This window comes from Nicotiana attenuata, chromosome 1 (assembly GCF_001879085.1).
Source record: "Nicotiana attenuata strain UT chromosome 1, NIATTr2, whole genome shotgun sequence".
In the NCBI taxonomy this organism is placed as follows: domain Eukaryota; kingdom Viridiplantae; phylum Streptophyta; class Magnoliopsida; order Solanales; family Solanaceae; genus Nicotiana; species Nicotiana attenuata.
In genome coordinates this window covers 102157456-102173847 of record NC_031989.1, presented here as the reverse complement: position 1 = coordinate 102173847, position 16392 = coordinate 102157456, and the positions used below count along the sequence as shown (strand labels likewise).

The 16392-nt window shown below is 38.6% G+C and overlaps 1 protein-coding gene and 1 pseudogene across 1 annotated transcript; one reads left to right on the top strand and one right to left on the bottom strand.

Annotated features, from left to right (window-relative positions):
• On the top strand, positions 966-13729 carry LOC109231483 (glycerol-3-phosphate acyltransferase 3-like). Its single transcript, XM_019397146.1, has 12 exons — positions 966-1301; positions 1394-1451; positions 9352-9470; positions 9724-9823; positions 10139-10234; positions 10320-10416; positions 11807-11894; positions 11968-12064; positions 12348-12433; positions 12552-12671; positions 12798-12896; positions 13413-13729. Exons 1-12 carry the CDS (start codon positions 1195-1197, stop codon positions 13459-13461), a joined length of 1116 nt encoding a protein of 371 aa, XP_019252691.1. The 5' UTR covers positions 966-1194; the 3' UTR covers positions 13462-13729.
• LOC109232122 lies at positions 2602-6559 on the bottom strand (annotated as a pseudogene).

The window sequence follows — 16392 nt, the reverse complement described above, 5'->3', positions numbered from 1 at the left end:
TGGGAACTTTCATTGTTTCAATTTCATTCACCATAACGTATACTTACAGTGGGAATACTGTACATGTATTTGTTTTGTATGTATGTGTATAATAAATACGTTACATATTTGGTATAATATTCAATATATATTACGTACATATAGTATACATCACATATATTTTATATTTGGAGCAATATATCACATATACATTTCATATTTGGTATACTATTCAACATATATATATATATATATATATTTACACACACACATTCATATATACATATTTATATATTATATATTAGCAGTAATATACCATATTTATTATATTGGTATCTTATACCAAATATATATTATTAATATACTATATTCATAGTTAGTATAAGAAAATCCTTGCGTCTATTAATCTTTCTTCTGCAGTTGAAGAACTCCGTATAGAAGGGCCTCAGCAGTAGGCGGCAACCTGGAACATAAATATCGACTGGGACAATCCTGTCACAGCCTCACACAACAGAATATGAGTAATGGTAGTACCCTCCACCATTTGCACAACTCCCCGTAGAAATGACCCACCTTGGCTTTGCCTAGTATGAAGGAGATAAAAGAGTTGGTAAAATTGAAGTGATTAATTCTATGTTAAATCGAAGTATTTTTAGGAGGCAATTTCTATTTTCAAGTTTTAAAATGAGATATTCAAGGGTTATTAAAGTGGTATATAATTTAATTAAAAAGTTAAAAAATTATAATAAATTATATTTTATGTAATTTTGTATAAATAGTTATAATTTATTTAAATAAGTCTTAAAATTGGTTGTATTTTGTGTAAATTCCTCTACAAAGTTTAACTCTTGCCGTTGATTTTAGGGCTTTCCCCTTAGTTTTAGTAGCACTGTTATATATTCACTAGTATATTTTAGAGATAAATCAAAACTGTGGACTTTTATAAAGATAAAGGATGTTATATATTCAAAAATACTTGTATGCCCATACTTTCCCTCATAGTCTAGAATAGGAGGAGGGGAGACAGAGGACAAGTGGCAGAAAGGCTTTGGATTGCGTGAGTAGAAGAGAGGGTAGCTTAGCATCTTGAAGTGAGAGAAGCCCAATGAATGCTGTGTGTCAAAACCTTATTTCATCAAGTCGGGCATAAAATAGAGGGATACTGAAGTCCTCAGCTTGGATCCTCGATACCTTCGGAGGAACGATTCTATTAGTATGAATAAGCTAAAAACATCAAGCTCCGAATTGGACTTGGATCGACCCAATCTCGAAGACTATCTTCCAACTGGATCCATCCCAGAACCCCATGGCAAGCTTCGCCTGTAAACCTCCTGCTCTTCCCTCTTCCTTTTTTTTCCCTTCACATGTTCTAAGTTTTAATTTATTCCCCCCCTTTGCTTAATTTCTATTTCAGGCGTGATTTGATTGATATTTCTCCCACCCTGACTGAGGCTGCTGGTGCCATTGTTGACGTGAGTCTAATTTCTCTTCCTTCCCCTTTAATTTACTTGTCACCACTTCCAATCTTTGTGTTATATCCATACGTGTTATACTAATTTTACACTGACCATGACTGCAAATTTACTGATTGTTGCACTTCCATCAAAAATTGGCCTCTGCTTTTTTTGCATTACTTCAAAGAGTTTGTTTTGGAGCTTGTCCTTATAGTTTGAGAAATTTTACTTATACCCATCCGCGTACTTTCTGATCGCTATGTCAATTGCTTAATTACAGACCACCCTGAGTGCAAAATTGCTGATTCTTGCACTACCAAAAACAATTTGACCTCCATTTTGTTTCAAAAGCTGGAGAATTGAAGGAGAAAGGAAGAAATGCTATTGCTAAGCTAAGAAAACTAAAGTAAAAATAAAGACAAGGTTTTCATTCATAAGCCTCTGAAAGGGCAAAACTCAGTACATATAGTGAATTAGGAGCTAGGGACTAAACTATAATAAAGGAAACTTAAAATGGTAATTAAATAATAAGGTAAACTAGTTAAAGTGGACTTAAATGCAAAAAGCAAAAGTTGTTCCACCGTACAACCTAACAAGCCCATTACAAGCTCCACCAGTAGCTCCAACCTTTCCCATTTTAAATCGTATCAGTTCTCCCCCGTTAAGAACTTCCTTGTCCTCAAGGAAGAAGAGATGGAAAAACATCCTCTCAAAGCATTCATATCTTCCCCGATCAATGAGTGCCAACCCCATGCAAACATTATGCACTCTTCAACCCATGAAATCAGTCGGTTTAATCTTTTTCTTCTGTGGCTTAGGAGACATCCAACGATCTTTGTAATTGAGTAGGACCGACAACTGTTTCCTGAAAAAATCCTTAGCTTGATGGTCGTTTATTCCTCTTGATTTAGAACTAGTTTCATAAGTGGCATGAATAGCTTGTTTTAGTCCCAAATATACCTCCCATTCCCTGCCAGCTTCTGCTACTTGCAATCCAACAACAACAAGGTCATGCTCAAGGAGAGCTCTTGCCTTTACAGAACCAATCGATGCATATACACAAACTGTTTGGTCAAGAATCCCTTTTGGATCAATCTTCATATGCCTTACTGCTCTAATAGTGTCACTCATGTCCTTAGGAAGTTGAATCTGTATCTCAACCTTCTCACCATCAGTGACCCACTTCCCCAAGCCCATATGTTGAAATAGGAAGAAACATTAATAACAAAACACTTCATCTGGCCATACAGTGTCACCCCATCATCCTCCAATGCATTCCATGTAGATTGAATCATTAATTGCCAATAATCTATATTCCTCTTTATTTTTTTTTTTGAAGAAATTACAAATTACATGATCAAACATCTAGAGCTCATTGCCAATGGTGGTGCACATGGGTTCTATTTATCAAGAAATCACAATATTTCCCTTTGCTTCTATACATCTCTTCGCTTAAGAAAATAAGCATCAACCTAAAACGAAGATCATTTCCTTTTACTTGTTGTTATGTTAATCAGAAGTTGCGTTTCAAGAATAAGTGTTCTTGAGTAGAAGCTGGTCCGATTTCTTCTTCTAAACTTCTCAATCCGTCACTAACCCCAGGCACAGTGCCATATCCATAGACGTTCCTAGTTTCTAAATTCTTTGCTTCAACGTCGGCATCCGATACTGAAGACTTTCTCCTCTGAGATGATGCAACACTTGGGAAAGTGATCCATGAAGGAGCCCTGAATTCGAATATCTGATCCTCAGTTTCTGCAACATCTGTTGTTTCTGAGGTTGATCGATTTGAAGAGGACTTCTTGTGCAATCTGCTGCTTCCTAGAACAGCTTCCATTGGCAAGATAGGCTGATCATTGCTCGGACTACCCATCAATTGAGCAAGTGCTCGCTCCAATGCTGTCGTGACTTTGTCCATGGATGGCCTCTCCTTCCCTCTCATCCTCACGCATTTGCTGGCTATATTAGCAATTCTTCTTAGAGCTTCAACATCAGAAGGCGGTTTCAAGACTGGATCTAGGATTGCCTGAATATCACCAGCTTTGATTAATGGGACCGCCCACTCGACTACATCATATTGCATGTCAATGGCTTTCCGACCAATGAGAATTTCTAAAAGCAAAACGCCAAAGCTATAGACATCGGATTTTGTTGTAAGATAATGTAGTCGGTAGTACTCGGGATCAAGGTACCCTAGCATCCCTGCTGGCAACTCAGCTAATGGAGAACTGCTATTAGCAGGTCCAAGCAAGGAAAGGCCAAAATCAGCAACTCGAGCATTGTGTTCTTCGTCCACAAGGATGTTTGAGGACTTGATGTCTCTGTGAATCACAGGTGGACATGCGTAACCATGCAAATATTCGATTCCCCGAGCAGCTTGGACTGCAATGGTTACCCTTCTTATCCAATCTAATTGATCCTTCACGGTGTTGTTCTTTCCATTTAGATGTTGATGCAAGGAGCCATTAGCCATGTACTCATATACTAACAGTCTTTCACCAGCTTCTTCACAATAACCTAGCAAATTGAGCAAGTGAGCATGATTTAACCTGGACAGCAAGTCTAGCTCAGTGTGGAACTCCTTTGAATTCTTCTTCATATCAGAAGACATTATAGTTCTCTTGACAGCAACCACAGTACCGTCCTTCAAAAACCCCGGAACACACACGAAAAACTACCCTTTCCAACCTGTGATTCTTCTTTGAATCCCCCACGTTGCTGTCTCAAGCTCTTNCAACACTCACCAAGAATACTGCAAATGCAACCTCAGCAACGATGACTGGCAACTGGAGTGACCAAAATTTAGACTTCTTCTTTCCAGAAATAGCACTGGAACAGCTTGAAAAGCAGTCAGCAGAGGTACAACTTGAACAATTATATGTGCACCGTCTATCAGTAGATGAAGTGCATTCAACCTGTTGATACATTTCAGCAGGGCAGCCATTGGTGCAGGGAAGGCAAATGCGAGAATCGGGAGACTTGCAAGCTGCACTTCCATTGTTAAACTCATAGAAGCCAGAAGCACAAGGCCTAGGCTTGCAGATTCCAGGAGAAACAGCCAGTGGTAGAGATGAGGGAAAGCCAAAGCCCCAACAAACAGGCAAGAGCGAAATTTCCGCCAGGATTCCACAAGTGAAGTAATCGCCAGCTGCTATCTCATAAAGCCTAACTCCACTAGGAGGTGGTGTGCCTTTCTTGACGCTGTAACCCCAGCAAGCGACTCCACGATCATAGCTCTTAATCCCACAAGCATGAAACTTACCACTGACAACGGAAAGAATTGGATCGTTAGGGGTCAGTTCGATATTGAGTTGAGCGGCAGAGAATTCTTGTTCAAGATTCAAGCTCCTTCCCCAGCAATACACTCGAGCGTTTACCCCCTCTAGGACATGATATCCCCCAGCTGCAATCTTGATAATTCTCAAATCTTTTGGTGCTAGGCTAATAACCTGGCTGCTAGTCTCATCACCCCAGCAGAAAACACTTCTGTTGAGAGAGAACAAAGCACAATTGAACTCTGAACCAGCAGAAATAGAGTGGATCTGACCCTCAAACTCATTGTTTCTTGTCATGTTATAACCCCAGCAGTCCACCAAGGAAGTGTTCCTACGGTTCCCCATTAAGGGTTTCCTTAATCCACACAAGTGATTTTCACCAGCTGAAATTTTCTATGTATTCGGACCCTTTGATAATGGGCTGAGGCACTCCCATTTGGACAAAACTGCTTCTTCCCCAACAATAAGGCTGGGAAGAATCCATCAGAAGCCCACACACAAAGCCATTCCCAGCAGTTAGACCAATAAAAGCGAAATGAGCAGGAGTTGAATAGACTATAGCAGATCTGGAGCCATAGCAGCTCACCAAATGAGACGACTTTAAGCCGCAGAACACAGAACCATATTCACCATAAGGTATGGCAATTGAAGACATTTATCCCAACCCTGAAACTTTCCCCCATAAAACCACTAGGAACACAAAAGCGTATCTGTATTTCCACATTACTACCAGACAGGAGCCAAACTTAAACAACAAATAAAACCAGTAAGTGTTTATGGTTGAGACAAACCATAGCCCAAAAAAAAATCACAACTTTACAGCCAAAAACCTACTAAATATATAATAATACCCTCTCATGACCTCCCCTGCAATTCAGCTTTCCTTTGTCAAGATCCCCTACCCTGTCAAGAAGCAGCTGCAAATATTTTTCAATTCAAGAAATATACTTGAAATCTCCAATATCTCATTTTTGAATCTGCTCATTCTGTAAATTGAAACGATTATGTCAAGCTATGGGTGGTTAGAGAGTGGGTGGGGTGGGGGGGGGGGGGTCCTATATTCCTCTTGGTCACATGATTAAGATTTATAGCTTTCTCACCTCCTCCAGCATGGCTATTCTGCACATTGTAATATTTAATATCTACACCTTTATGGAAAAGCAATATCCCCATGGTAGCATGTAACTGATTATCATCTGGAGGTATGGTATATTCTTCTATATATTTCACTAAGCTTTTTCCATGTGCAATTATCAAAGTCCTGTCCAACAGACCGGGTTCTATGGCATTTACTCTAAAAGGGGTAGAGAAATGCATTGGACATTTTGACTCCACATATACACAATTGATCCATCGCTAAGAATAGTTGACTTAAGGGCCACATGGAACATGTCTTCAATTGCTTTCTTGAAAAGTAATACCTCATTATTCCATTGAGGTACAATGGACTCAATTCTCATGAATATAAATTGCACATAGCACAATATCTTTGCCATATCTTCCAATAAAAAATTGCCTTGATAATTGAAGTTTATAGAACTCTTTCAACTCAACCAACGGTAATGAATATTCACCCTCACCCCATGAAGCAATAATATCATATTTAGTTATACAATCCATCCCAGTACCTCTCATTGGGGATACATGTTGAAGCAGCCCTCCTATAGTATTTGCCAAAAGGAATATACCTTTACTGATAGCCACCATGTATTCCTGGTTATTAAAGATGTCTACCTGTTCTATTCGGTCCTGTGCAATTTCAGTAATTCCCCCACCTACAACGTGCGGCACAAATTTAATAGGTAGAGTATCATTCTGGTACTCCTCAAACTCCAATATTGCCTTGGACATTGAACAAAAAACCATACCAGCCTTCTCTGATATTTTGTTGTGGTTGGTCATAATAGAGTAAAGCCATTTTATCTCAAATGCCACACCAGTCAAGTTGTGGCTATTTCCCACCAGAAGTGAAATTGCTGTAAGTTTTTCCTCCTCAGCTCAAGACCAGACTCAATTTCCACCATGTAATAATACTCAAACGCCTTTCCGGAATTTAGTTGGATACCTTTGATAATGCTTCCAGCTCCAAAAGGATTTGCGTAACTGTCAACAATAATACAAACACCAACCTGTCCTTCTCTAATCAACTGTGCAAAGAGTACTTCACCTACTCCATTTGCTTTTAGGACTTGCACTCTAAGAGGTTCGAGCAGCTTGGCACCTTCCTGTTCACCTTTCTGAGTTGCCTTGTTCCTTTCAAGTGAAAAACCCCTTCCATCATCAACGTATTGTCTATCGCCCACTAGTGTGCTAGCAATCTTACCCATGCCCCATTCATGTTCAGGGATATTTTCCAGTAATGCACGCCACATCCCCTTCCATAAGAGTCTTAGAACTGCATCAAAGATCTCAATACAGCATGGTGCAGCAACTTTAGCAAGAGTGTACTGTAATAAGGAATGATCATCTTCCATTGGATAAATTGCCATGTTTTTAGGTTCAGAAGTAGCAGCATTCACATTTTTAGCAACTGCTGCATCCTCGGAAGTCGTATGTTTTCCTCCATTTTCTTGCTTCGCAGCTTCTACTGTACTCCTCTTTGCAGCTGCTTCTTGCCTCACTCGTTCCTTTCCCTTTGAAACTCGAAGTGCCTGAGCAACTTCAGGATCCAAGCCCGGATCTACACCAATTTCAAAACTAGTGAACTTGGAATTCTCACTTCTGTAGCTTCGATCAGGCCCAATTACAAAGCTTCTAGGATCAGCAACTACATTCTCTACCAGCTGGCTACGAGCTGGGACAGGGGTTGCATCTGCAAACTCAATAGCCTCTTCAACCAACTCACCATTCTTCTTATCTGTGACCTTTAACTCCAATTCTTCGGCTAGATTGTTCTCACACAAATACTTCTTCAAGGCAGCGATATGATTTCTCATGGTGTAGCGACTCTTTTCAGCAAACGCAATGACAGCGACAGCTGTAGGAACATGAGTAATCAGACTGCTATCTTTGTTGTCCACCACATTAGTAGTCTCTTCCTCAACACTCTTTGCTTTTTCTCCCTCATCTAGAAGAGCACCTTGTGAATGTGAATCATGTAATGTCGAAGCAGTTTCCAATTCCTCATGCCTTGTTGGATTCAGTTCCAAAACTTTAGCCTCAATAGTTGAAAGCTTTATCTCGACCACCACCTCATCATTCTCCTCAACTTTAATCAAAACAGATTTCTCAACATCAATATCAGTATTAGAAGACTTCCCTACAACATCCCCTCCTTTATGAATAACCTGTGAATCATCTAAAACAAAAGCGCGTCCTGTTTCTTCGTGCTTCGTCATCTCCACTGTCCCGTCTTTTGCCTCCTCTATTCTAACTTGAACAAATGAAACACTTGCCTCTATGACTGCTTCATTTTGCAGATGATCGTTAGAAAGAGAAGCTAATTTGTCAAAAGGCACCACTACTTCATCCATTGGCATTTTATCAAACACCTTCTGCGCACACACAACATGTGTTGATACTAACGAAGGAAGCTCAGTTTGTCTCTTCATTGATCCTAGCTGCAGCTTAGAGGGTAAAAATGATTCATCCTTTAATAGCTCAGCTTCCTTAGAACTCCTTTCCTCGAGCAAAGGTTCTGTTATCCCAAAAACAGTTAATTTCTGTTCATCGTCTGCCATTCTCGGAACTAGAATCCTTGTCGGAATATCACCTCCACCAACAATAGTTGGAATCTCTCGGTCACTCGAAAAATCGATGGGAGTAAAAACATCAACAATGGTGTTAACATGTAGAAATTGTTGTTGAGACGAAGAGAAAGGTGGGAATACTCAGAACTGCTGTTCAAAGAAGCCATGTTATTGTCGGAGAAGAAACCCATAGCCGTGGTTCCTCCTGGTACCACGCCGGCAGTCCAGTAATTAGGAACAACAGTGAAAACACGTATGGCTGATAAGCATATTAGGGTTGATTGTAATGCTGCTGGTACCCACTAGAATAATTTCCACATCCCATATTGCTATACCCATAAGGATTAGTATAATCATAGGGATTATTACCTTGATACGTTGCGTTGCTGAAATCCTGCGAAAGAATTGCAGGTAAAACAGGTCGTAAAGAGTTATGGGCAATGAACTTAGAGCCATAAAGAGGGTTTTGGAACGCCATTGATGACTACCCACAGAGCGAGGATGATTGCTCTGATACCACTGTTACAAAAGCTGGAGAATTGAAGGAGAAAGGAAGAAATTCTATTGCTAAGCTAAGAAAACTAAAGTAAAAATAAAGAGAAGGTTTTCATTCATAAGCCTCTGAAAGGGCAAAACTCAGTACATAATGAATTAGGAGCTAGGGACTAAACTATAATAAAGGAAACTTACAATGGTAATTAAATAATAAGGCAAACTAGTTAAAGTGGACTTAAATGCAAAAAGCAAAAGTTGTTTCACCGTATAACCTAACAAGCCCATTACAAGCTTCACCAGTAGCTCCAGCCTTTCCCATTTTAAATCGTATCGCATTTTGTTTGGATTTTGTCAGAAACTTTTATTTGGAACTTGCCCTTTCAGTTTCAGGAAGTTTACATGTACCCATTTTCATATACGTGCGCCCATTCTCATTTCCTTTTCTATTTTTTTTTGCAGGATTCCTTCACCAGATGCTTCAAGTCAAATCCACCAGAACCTTGGAACTGGAACATTTATTTGTTCCCTTTATGGTGCTTGGGGGTTGTTGTTAGATATGGGATTCTTTTCCCTATAAGGTTTAGCCTCTTTCATTTCTTTTATTTCTCCTCATTTGGGTCCTAATCATAAACTAACTTTAATCACCTACCATGGCCGTGATAAATGCACTTCCTCTATATGAAGAAGATGGAATTTTAAGTCCATACACTTCTACTATGCAACTCATCTGCATGAAGGGGTTTGTCAGTTATGGATCTATTGCAATAGTTGTTTACTACTCCGTTAAAAGAAGCTCACTTTTGTCATCCTTTGTTTCTAATGCAATTGCAGAGTTATTGTCTTGACAATAGGATGGATAATATTTCTCTCTTGCTATATCCCTGTGCATCTCCTGCTGAAAGGGCACGATAAGTTCAGGAAAAAACTTGAGGTATCTCTCTTGCTACCAGTTTACTATAGTTTTCTCTTTTATTTGGCTAGTTGAGGCCTGTGCTTTGCTTGGCATTTGCTCGGACTATATATGATGATGTTTGCCGTCATCCTTGGCCTTGCTCTGGAGAAAGATTATTGACATTGAGACAAACATTACTTCACCTGGAGTAGGAAAAATTGGCTTTATATATATAGAAATTCTCTATTATGAATAAAGATGTCTAGACTTGCTTATGTCGCTTTTGTTATTCTCTTGAAGAGTGTCTATAGATACTAAGGTTTCTGGCATCCTTGCCTTGCTTAATTTTTTCAGAGGTGTCTGGTGGAGTTGATATGCAGCTTCTTTGTTGCATCTTGGACTGGGGTTGTCAAATACCATGGCCCACGGCCTAGCATACGACCTAAGCAGGTATATCTTTTGCTATAATTTATATCTCATATGTGAACCATCTTTACTGATACATCTCAAGTTGCCCTATGCATTTTATTGACAGGTTTTTGTGGCGAATCACACGTCAATGATTGATTTTATTGTCCTAGAGCAGATGACTGCATTTGCAGTGATCATGCAGAAGCATCCCGGATGGGTTGGTAAGATTTTATCGTATTCGCATTGTTTGCTCTTCCGTTTTGTCTCTCTGTCAAAAGTTGCTGACCCTTGATATGAAGACATGTATATTAACAACCAGACCAAAATATACCATCATGCCATGGAACATTTCTGAAAGTTAAGGCCTAATAACACCTTCAACAGTTTAACGTCAAGTTATTGGATTAGAACCTATAACTCAGTTAATGATTCAGGAATAGGGTGTTGGATAGGAATTTTGCAGTTGTTGGAATGATAACTGCATAAGCTAATTAGCAAAAGTTTGGTGCAGAGTGAATGCGTTGATTTGAACTAGAGTTGAACTTGTTTGCTAGTAAAAAATATATGGAAGGCAAATATTGAATCTTAGGATAACTATAGTTGGCTGTGTAAATTTCCTCTTAACTTCTTGTCATGCTAATAGACCACTTTTTAAAAAAAAATGATTCTTCTTAGGTAGGAGTTTGTGGATGTTGTTCTGCTAACTGCCTTAGGTAATAGCACAAGTTCGGTGCAAACTGAGTGCATTTGATGTGGAATTAGAGTTGACTTGATTTGCTAGTGAAGGAATTTATCGAAGGCAAATATTGAAGCCTAGGGTAGCTATAATTTTCCTGCCCTCATGCTTTTGGCTTCAATCAACAAAACCAGGTTTTTTAGACAGTAGGAATTATTGATGGTTAAGAGAGTTTTAGCTTGACTAAACTCCAGGTTATCTTGTATGGCTACCCCTTCTCCTTATCTCTCTTTCACTGGGCAAGCAAAGCTTGTTAGTGTCCTTTACAACCAGAATTCAAAACCTTGTCTGTACGAGCCTAGAAAAGACACTTCGCCTGTTCATATTTTAATAAAGTGGTTGTTTCTGTGAAGTTGGAATCTTGTATGCATTTTGTCTTATTAAATCGCCAGGCCAATTATAAAAACAAGTTACCCATTTCTTCTTTGCTACCCTGCTGGTACAGTCTAGGCCAAAGTTTTGTCTAATCACTAAATTTCTAACATTCCATTTGCTTAAGTTCAAACCTTAGGAGTATAAGGTGCTATATACCCATCCCCATTGAATTTGGTCAACAGGGGCAACCCAATTATGACTTCTTGTACTGTCCTTCACCTTGTCATAAACGATGGGCCATTCGATTATCTTAAAATATTTGAATTGTGTGGCTTAACTTCATCTGCTTTGTTAGTTGACACCTTGAAGGGTGTTATGTTACCTTTCTATAGGCACTTGAGAAGAAATATGACACGCCTTGAGAAGAGATATGATTCGCATACTTAGGGAACTTTGGGCCGCAAACTTGTCTTTGTACAACTTCAAGGCAAAATTTATCAAGTGATCTTGTATGTCTCCTCTTCTGTACAATTTCTCATTAATAGTAAATATTTTTGCAGGACTACTACAGAGTACCATTTTAGAAGGTGTTGGATGTATCTGGTTCAATCGCTCAGAAGCCAAGGATCGTGAAATTGTAGCACGAAAGTACGTGATGTCAAAAGAATCATTCTGGACATTCTCATTTTCTACTAATTTTCTTACAGATTTTAGTTTTCAGGTTGAGGCAACATGTTGAAGGGGCCGATAACAACCCTCTTCTTATATTCCCCGAGGGAACTTGCGTAAATAACCACTACACTGTCATGTTCAAAAAGGTTGGCCTAATGAATTCACTTGTTATATAGAATTTTAAAGGGTTGAGCTCTTCTTGACCCAATTTTAGGTCTTTTATGATCAGTTCTTTCTTGTGAGTAAGTGGTTAAAGAGTGAAACTGAAAAGTAAATTTTATGGTGTTTCTGGTCTTCAGTATTAATTTAGTATCTTTAGGGTAAAAAGGGTGATATTACAAGTTCCCCCCCCTACCCCCCCCAACCCCCCCCAAAAAAAGTGTTTAAGCTAATGGTTTTGGTCTATCCTTTTTCTTGCATGATGAATAGGGAGCATTTGAACTCGGTTGCACTGTTTGTCCTGTTGCAATCAAGTACAACAAAATTTTTGTTGACGCCTTTTGGAATAGTAGAAAGTAAGGTTTTCTTAATCCAAATTACTTATCTGGTTTATTATTCATCTCGTTATACTCTGTCTTCTCTCATGTTTTCTGATTGCTAGTTTGAAGTATGACTTTCTTCTATTAATTGCAGACAATCCTTCACAACCCACCTCTTGCAGCTCATGACATCTTGGGCTGTTGTCTGTGATGTTTGGTACCTGGAGCCTCAAAACATAAGACCTGGGGAGACGGCAATCGAGTTTGCAGAGAGGTAAATTTCCATTGGGAAAAGCAGTAACCACTGTTCTAACAGGGGCAATTATCTTATTAGCAGTGAGATATTAATTCTTGGAATGTACTCCTATTTAAGAAAATTCTTGCCATCCTCTCTTTTCAGGGTGAGGGACATCATTTCTGCTAGAGCAGGTCTTAAAAAGGTTCCTTGGGATGGATATTTAAAATACTCTCGTCCTAGCCCCAAGCATCGAGAGAGGAAGTACGTTTCCTATATTACCCCCCCCCCCCTCCCCCCTCCCCCAAAATTGGTATAGACTTTAAACTTTGTGTTGCTTTGTACTGTTTACGTCTACTTTGATTTTTGTAGTAATAGAGCTGATCCCTTACCACCTCCTCAAAAAAAGAGCAGATCCTTTACCTGCTATGTTTCCCGACTTTAATTGTTTGGTGTATTCTTATGTCTGCGGATGATGGTAGCTAAAATCTAATTTAATCTCTCTCTCTCTCTCTCTCTCTCACACACACACACACACACACACACACACACACGCGCGCGCGCGCGCGATGTCCTGTGGACTTTTATGTTGATGGTGTTACTGTCCACTATCCTTTTTCTTATTCTTCTAGAAGGAAGTTCCGTTAGTTCTCCTGCCACTGACATTGTTGTCTTTGTTTGAATTTCCGATAGGCAAGCTCTAGCGATACTAAAATGCAACTCAAGCATTTAGAGGTTATGTAAGTTTGAAATCACTGTTTGTTTGTTTTGTATCTGCAGGCAACAGAGTTTTGCAGAATCAGTGCTGCGTCGCCTGGAAGAGAAGTAGAGAATTGGATGTATGCTTTGTCTCCATGTTCACCTTTGCTTCGAGTTTGATCTTATTCTTAAGTTTATTTTTTTGTGGCCTATAGGCTATAGCTGTTCAAATTGGAATAGTGGCACAATTTGGCTTTCATCATTTTCATTAACCACAGTAAAGAGAATATTAGAACAAACTTGCTAAGTCTTAATGGTTTTTACTTTGGATGTCCACGCAATATACAATATAATTTCTTGAGGCTGTTCAAAGTGTTAAACTTTGAGTCTCTTTTTTACTCTTGTGCGCACTATAGAAGCCCTTTTGAGTGGTGTGTGGAGAAGTTGTTTATTGGATGTAGGGACTGATATTTTATCGTTTTCCAAACTTTGAACGGGCAGACATCAGCCGTTCTGAAGAAATTTCTCAAGTGGCCATTACTCTTTTGATGAGAATCTTTGTTGGACTTGTGGAATTTTCCTTTACGAAGAAGAATCATGTTTGGATGGATAACTGCTAAAACATCCGATGAGCCATTTGATAATGGCATAGTACCACTAGACTATGCCAGTATCTCTTTAAAAAAATAGATTGTATATAAAAGAAAGGCTTATGAACTGGTGGAATTTTATTACTGCAGTAGATCCTTCCTATGGTGCACTCAGAGGTGTGACTTAAAGGTTGATAAATCTGGTGAAAACCTTGAAGATTGAGGTTCAAGGTTAGGAAGCAGGTAAGTGATGAATATTCGAGGTTCGCAAGTTGAAAAAAAACACCGTTAAACCTTGGTAAGACTGCGTGCGATAGACCCTTGTGGTCCGCCCCTTCCCCGGATCCCGCGGGAGTTTAGTGCACTAGGCTGCCCTTTTAAACCCCTCCGTTGATAGAATTATATTAGTCTGGCTGTTACTGTTGCCAAAAAATTTAAAAATATTAGCGCTGAAATCTTCTGCACGTGGCTATCCCAGTCATTGTGGTTGCCTCCACGTTAGTGAAATTAATTGTTGGCTGCAGAACTTTGAGACAATATAAGAGAATCCGAGAAGAATTATGATAAAGAGTTATCTGAATTGATGTGGCCTCAAGAGTTTGTTTGATTTTCAAAGTTTAATATAATTCTTTTTGGTGGGACTATGTTTAATTAATGTGGCTAAGTTTGAAACCCAAGGTAGTCTCTGCCTCGTGTTTTGAAGTGTTAGCTTTTATTAAGGTGTCTTATGCTTGAACTTAGCTGAGCAACAAGCGCTGCAGCCTTTACATTACAAAGGCATTTCTTACTAATTCCAAAGACTTAAAAAAACATTAATCTGCTTGAGGACCAGGATATGAGTTAGAAGACAACAACGTCCTGGACAGAGGTTGTCGGCTGGTCAAATTTTCACATATGTTTGGCCTTTCATTATTCTGCTAATATTCCTTGAGTTCTAAAGAAAATCCCAACCTTTTCTGTGTGTACATGTTTGATATTCCATCTTGTATCCTTTCTAAAGTGTCGATTTCCTTCTTTTTCCCTAAAGAGTAGTTGTAAATGAGCGTCAAATTTTATCTGTATCTGGCTCCTGATGTGACACAAGTGCTCGGGCATTTTGTAGGAGCAATTCGGATTGACCTTTATATAAAATCTTTATGATAAACACATTATCTGCGCACACACGTTTTGGCTTTCGGTCAAAGGGAAATTTTCAAAATCTCGAGAACTTTGTAATAGGACTATTCATCTTTTAGAATTTCATTTCCACGTGAATGTGGGGTTCGTTACATTTTCTTAACGTCTATTGCTTGAATTTAGAATAGATATAATGTCCCACTCTCTCTCACTATTAAAGAAGGAATTCAATGCATTATTATTATCCTATGTTCAAGGTGGTGGGCTTGGTTGATATTCCCTCTTTCGCATTTTATTCACTTACGTTACTTTTATTATGTTCAACGGTTTTTGGGTATTAGATAATTTCTTCTCTCATTTTAGTTGACTTTAATTAGTCTATGAAATGATGGTTATTCGAATAATTTAGAATGACAATAATTGAAGCAATAGTTGGAATTAAAAGTAGAGACACTAAATTTGAATTAATGGGAATGAAGTTGCTATTTCAAAAGATATGTTGCTATGTTTTTCTAATTAAACGGATCAAAACAGAGAATATGCTTAGTATAAATGAATGTACGTTGTACCTAATTATTATGACGCTTATTCATAAGGAAAGGATAGGGTAATACGTTATGTGGCTAAATAGAAACTATTCAGCTTCACTCTACATAATTTATCAATGTGCCTGCCCTTGAATGATGATGACCATGGCCAAGTGAAAGTTGCTTCTACTATATTATAAATTTAAATCTGTTATTAGAGTATAAATGTATTTCTTGAGGAGAAATATAACGTCTAACTAGACGTGAAATCTAAAATTCTAGATATTACAGTATAAAGAAAGTTGGGTTTTTCCTCATCCAAACAAAGGATCGAAGGAGTAGAATCCAGTCTTCTCTAGTAATATGTGGCAAAGCTAGACATTTTTTCAAGTATATTTAAATTTGAAAGAAATGAAAAAAAATCCCCGACAAAGAGTGTTCAATATGTGTTATTTATCTCTGAAACGTAATATTTTACTTATATACATAGTGCAATTTTTCAACAAAGAATGGTCAGTTGAACACCTTGTGACCACGAGGCTTCGCCACTGCGTGGTTCCACAATCAATTTTTCGTCAAATGCTAAATTTATTTGTTACTAATAAATTTTTATAATTAATGTGTAACACGTAAACATCTCTTACGTTGGACTAAATAAATATGGCAAGTCTTGACAAAGACTAGACTATTCCACACTCCTTTCACTTCCACTCTCCATCTTCTTCTTGGTCATTCATTCTGCAGTAAACTGTTTCCTTTTTCGTTTTCTCATATTCAGACCCTCATATTCCTTAGTATTAGCTCCCCATTAATTTCTCCGCCCCCCCC

Coding starts and splice junctions, on each gene's coding strand:
- LOC109231483 (XM_019397146.1), top strand. CDS start 1,195: ATGAATAAGCTAAAAACATCAAGCTCCGAATTGGACTTGGATCGACCC. Junction 9,824..10,138: donor AGTTCAGGAAAAAACTTGAG/GTATCTCTCTTG, acceptor TAATTTTTTCAG/AGGTGTCTGGTGGAGTTGAT. Junction 11,895..11,967: donor CGTGAAATTGTAGCACGAAA/GTACGTGATGTC, acceptor TTTAGTTTTCAG/GTTGAGGCAACATGTTGAAG.